The sequence below is a fragment of the Halyomorpha halys genome, unplaced genomic scaffold (genome assembly GCF_000696795.3).
Source record: "Halyomorpha halys isolate HHAL.00 unplaced genomic scaffold, Hhal_1.1 Scaffold8293.1, whole genome shotgun sequence".
Lineage (NCBI taxonomy): Eukaryota > Metazoa > Arthropoda > Insecta > Hemiptera > Pentatomidae > Halyomorpha > Halyomorpha halys.
In genome coordinates, this window is record NW_027111068.1 from 1 (window position 1) to 3,746 (window position 3,746).

At 29.3% G+C, this 3,746-nt stretch overlaps 1 protein-coding gene across 1 annotated transcript; it reads left to right on the plus strand.

Moving 5' to 3' along the window:
- Window positions 1-478: 478 nt before the first annotated feature.
- On the plus strand, window positions 479-2,805 carry LOC106692084 (transcription initiation factor TFIID subunit 10-like). Its single transcript, XM_014437989.2, has 3 exons — window positions 479-677; window positions 758-911; window positions 2,705-2,805. Exons 1-3 carry the CDS (start codon window positions 673-675, stop codon window positions 2,771-2,773), a joined length of 228 nt encoding a protein of 75 aa, XP_014293475.1. The 5' UTR covers window positions 479-672; the 3' UTR covers window positions 2,774-2,805.
- Window positions 2,806-3,746: the final 941 nt, after the last annotated feature.

Here is a 3,746-nt window from a genome sequence, read left to right on the forward strand (position 1 = left end):
AACAAAACCATATTTATTTATGTTGTTCTTTGCTGACCGCACCCCCCGACAAACTTCTCCAATCATTAATCTACGGTCAACTATCTACACCTCAATATACTTTTTCTTCTTTTTTCTTCGGCGAAGACTCCCATTGGAGTCTTATACTGCCACTAATATACTTATTTGGTACTAACACAGTAAGCAGATTCGTCTCTTTCAAAAGAATAAGAAAAAAAAAATTAGTGATTCCCTTAAGGGTTTGGAAAACCAATGTCATCGCATATGTTGGTTCAAGTTATGTTACCAAATCATGATAATGAAATGCACGTAATTGTTTTATTTTGACTAATAAATGAATAATAATTGTATTTGAATTTAGCTTCTAATTATTATTTTTTGTATCAACCCTAAATTATTTTTTAGTTTTTTTTTTCAATTTTAACTTTCTTGCTAAATTTTTGTAATTATTAACACGTATTCAATCTTTGTCCAGAAATTTCTACAAAAAAACAAAACAAAAAACTATGAGGCCAAATTCAATACTTCATTTCCACCTAGAAGTACATGTAGGATACGACGGTAAAGGAGTGTGTGTTCTCTTTGGAGAACAGTTATAACCTACGCACAAGTCGGTCTTGCTGCTGTGTTGTTTGTTGACATTATTGAGAGCTGAAATAATTATTTTTCAGGATGAGGTATTCTTAAATAAAATATCATTATTTTTGTTTTTCTTTTACAACAAACTATAGAGATTTGCAGTTTCATTTCTTTCTAGTATTCCAGGTACATCGGCTAATCATGCTAATGGTCAAGACACTAAACCTACTATTACACTCAGTTCAGGACAGATGGTATCAAACCAGTCTTCAAGTATTGGAGGTCAACAGTTAGTAGATTTCTTACCATCTCTGGAAGATTATACTCCAACTGTAAGTGATTTTAATATTATTTATCAGTGAGGTATTATTTTTTTTTTAAATAGAAAGTTGTTTGGTAAACATTTTTTTGTTTTTACATACATAAGCTATACCTTTAAAATGTTATGTATGAAAACAATAGTATATTTTCAAAATATGAAAGTTGAATAGCCCTCATAAAATGTTTTACCTCTTTAAAAACTGTATAACATGTTTTTTGTATTTGTTCATAACTGTTCCTTGGCATGGCGGATGGGAGTATAATGTAATCACACTGTTGTTGGTTATAAATGGACACCATAAAGTGATTAGTCTTAATACAATTAAGCCCTGACCTCAACTGAAAAGAATCTGTTAGGGGTTTGTATATCCCTGTTGAATGAGCGAAAATCAATGGCTTTGGTATTATTAAAGCTGTTATATTAATTGTGTAGATTTTAATTTACTTCAATAGAACATTGCATATAAGTGGATACATGCCCCCCTGCTGGTTTTATATTGTTACTGTTTAGTTTTAATGGAATCTTAACATAATTATATTTTAAGACATGAAATTGATTTAACTCTTAAATGTTTATAATAAATAACTTAACTGGGAGTCTTAAGGATGACTTATAAAACAATATTTTTTTTTTCCTCTTCATTTTGGTAAAAAATATGAGAAACTGATTTCAGTTGCACAAACATAATTAAAGTATTGCATTAACCAAGCTGTAATTGTAACCTTAAAAATATTATTTACTCTCATTGCCTGCTGACATTTTCAATGAACTGAGCTAAATGGCAGATTTTTCTAATTGGCTATAATGTTCTCCAAAAGACAATGATTGTTACAGTTCATATAGTAATTTCACATTTAAAAAGTATTTATTTATTTTTTTGAAGGGAGGGGAACAATGAAAACCTGTAATGTTGATACCCATATTGAGAATTTTTCTCTTCTAGGGGAGGCACAATAGTATCAAAATGTCATAGTGGATGAATCCTTCCTTACATGGTCAAAATTATTGTACATGGTATATCATATCAAATGTCTCAATATACCCCTTAAGTGGTCAGTATTAATGATGATATTCGATAATGACTCAGTACTATTAATTGTAAGTGGGGCTTCAGACATAATTGAGTACTCATCTTGTCCCATTCCTTTGTCATACTGAATCATGGTCCTCTCCTTTATTCACTGAGTCCATATCTGCTACTAAAATGACTGATTCTAAAACCAGCCTCATCAGTACTGAAAGAACTCTTCCTCCATCCATCCAAAGTCCAGGTTCTTTAGAATCCAATATGACTGCTTTAAAAACATGAGAAAGAAAAAAGGACATTCTTTACTTTAATATAATCTTTAGTTTACGGGACAATTGGATGGGTAAGATTTTAAATATAAAAAGAAATGTTGCATGAAAATAATTCTTAATTTTTACATGATTTCATGAATATATACTGTAACTAAAATTAACCAATATATTAAAGTTCTGTTTTAACAAAAATATATATTTTGAAGCAAAGCAGTCTGGCTGCAGGGACATTTTTGTCCTGAGGATATTTTTTTAAAAACAAGAGTTAACTATTTTTAGTATTGTATATACTAATGTTAAACTCTAGAAAAATTCTAAAAAATAATATACCAAAAAATATAAGCATTATCTCTAGGAAGAAATGGGCTAAGGCATTTTTTTTTTATTTTGTATTAATTTATTACAATATTGGTACTGTAGTCAATAACATATTTGTAATATATGTCTAACTAATGTAATATGGGTGTTTATATTTGTGTTTGACTTAATATATATTTTTTATAGATACCTGATGCTGTTACTGGTTCATTTTTAAATTCTGCTGGATTCGCTTCTACAGATCCCCGAGTGTAAGTTTATATTTTTACATGAATAAATATATTTTATAACATTTATTCAATACTAATTAAATAAATATTTCTAAATGTAACCTTACAGCACAAAAATTGATCAGTAGTAATTAAGATTATATTCTATACTATTATTTTATATTTGCATATATGTATGACATTATGTTTCATCCCTGGCTCTGAAACCTTCATTCATAGACTTCTTCCTGGGATAACATCTTTGTGTATGTTATATAGTGATCTCAGATCAGGTGCTGCGATTTATGTTAATTTAAGCTTTTCTCTTACTAATAATTTTGGGATTTCACTGTCATACTTTTGAGGTAATACCTGTGAGAGGGAATAGATTTTTCATTTTTCTATGGCTTCAACCATTCTCTGATATGACTGAAAATGTTTATAAGGCCTTCTGTATTAAAATGACTCATACTGACTCTGTAATGACATTCTACATTTCAGTTGAATATACTGAACACCTAGCACATAACAACTATATTGCTATACAACTATGTCGCTCCTAACACTAACATAATAATTACTACATATATATCAAAATAAATATGCAGTTGTTTAATTATTCACTCCTTGTGCAACATATTACCCTGTTTTCATCTGTATCAGCCCATGCTCATGTTTTAGACTCTTATGCAAATTATTAGCTTCCCTGCAAAGTCTTAATTTGGGCTCATTGGTGATGAAACTATATTTGACTTGCCTAATTAGTTCAAAATAGCATCCATTTTTGTACAAATCTTGCTGTTATTGTATATCTTAATATCCTGTAACACTTCATTCTATGAATTGACCTATGATCTCTTATAAATAAATTGTTTTATACTACTTATTTAAATATGTTAATTTTCTACCTGACTGTTAACATTCTTAATTTTAAAAATTAATTTTACCTGGATGTGGATTTTAAGAAATGAGGCAATGGAAGCCTCCAGGAAAATGTATGATATTGGAAGAAAAATATG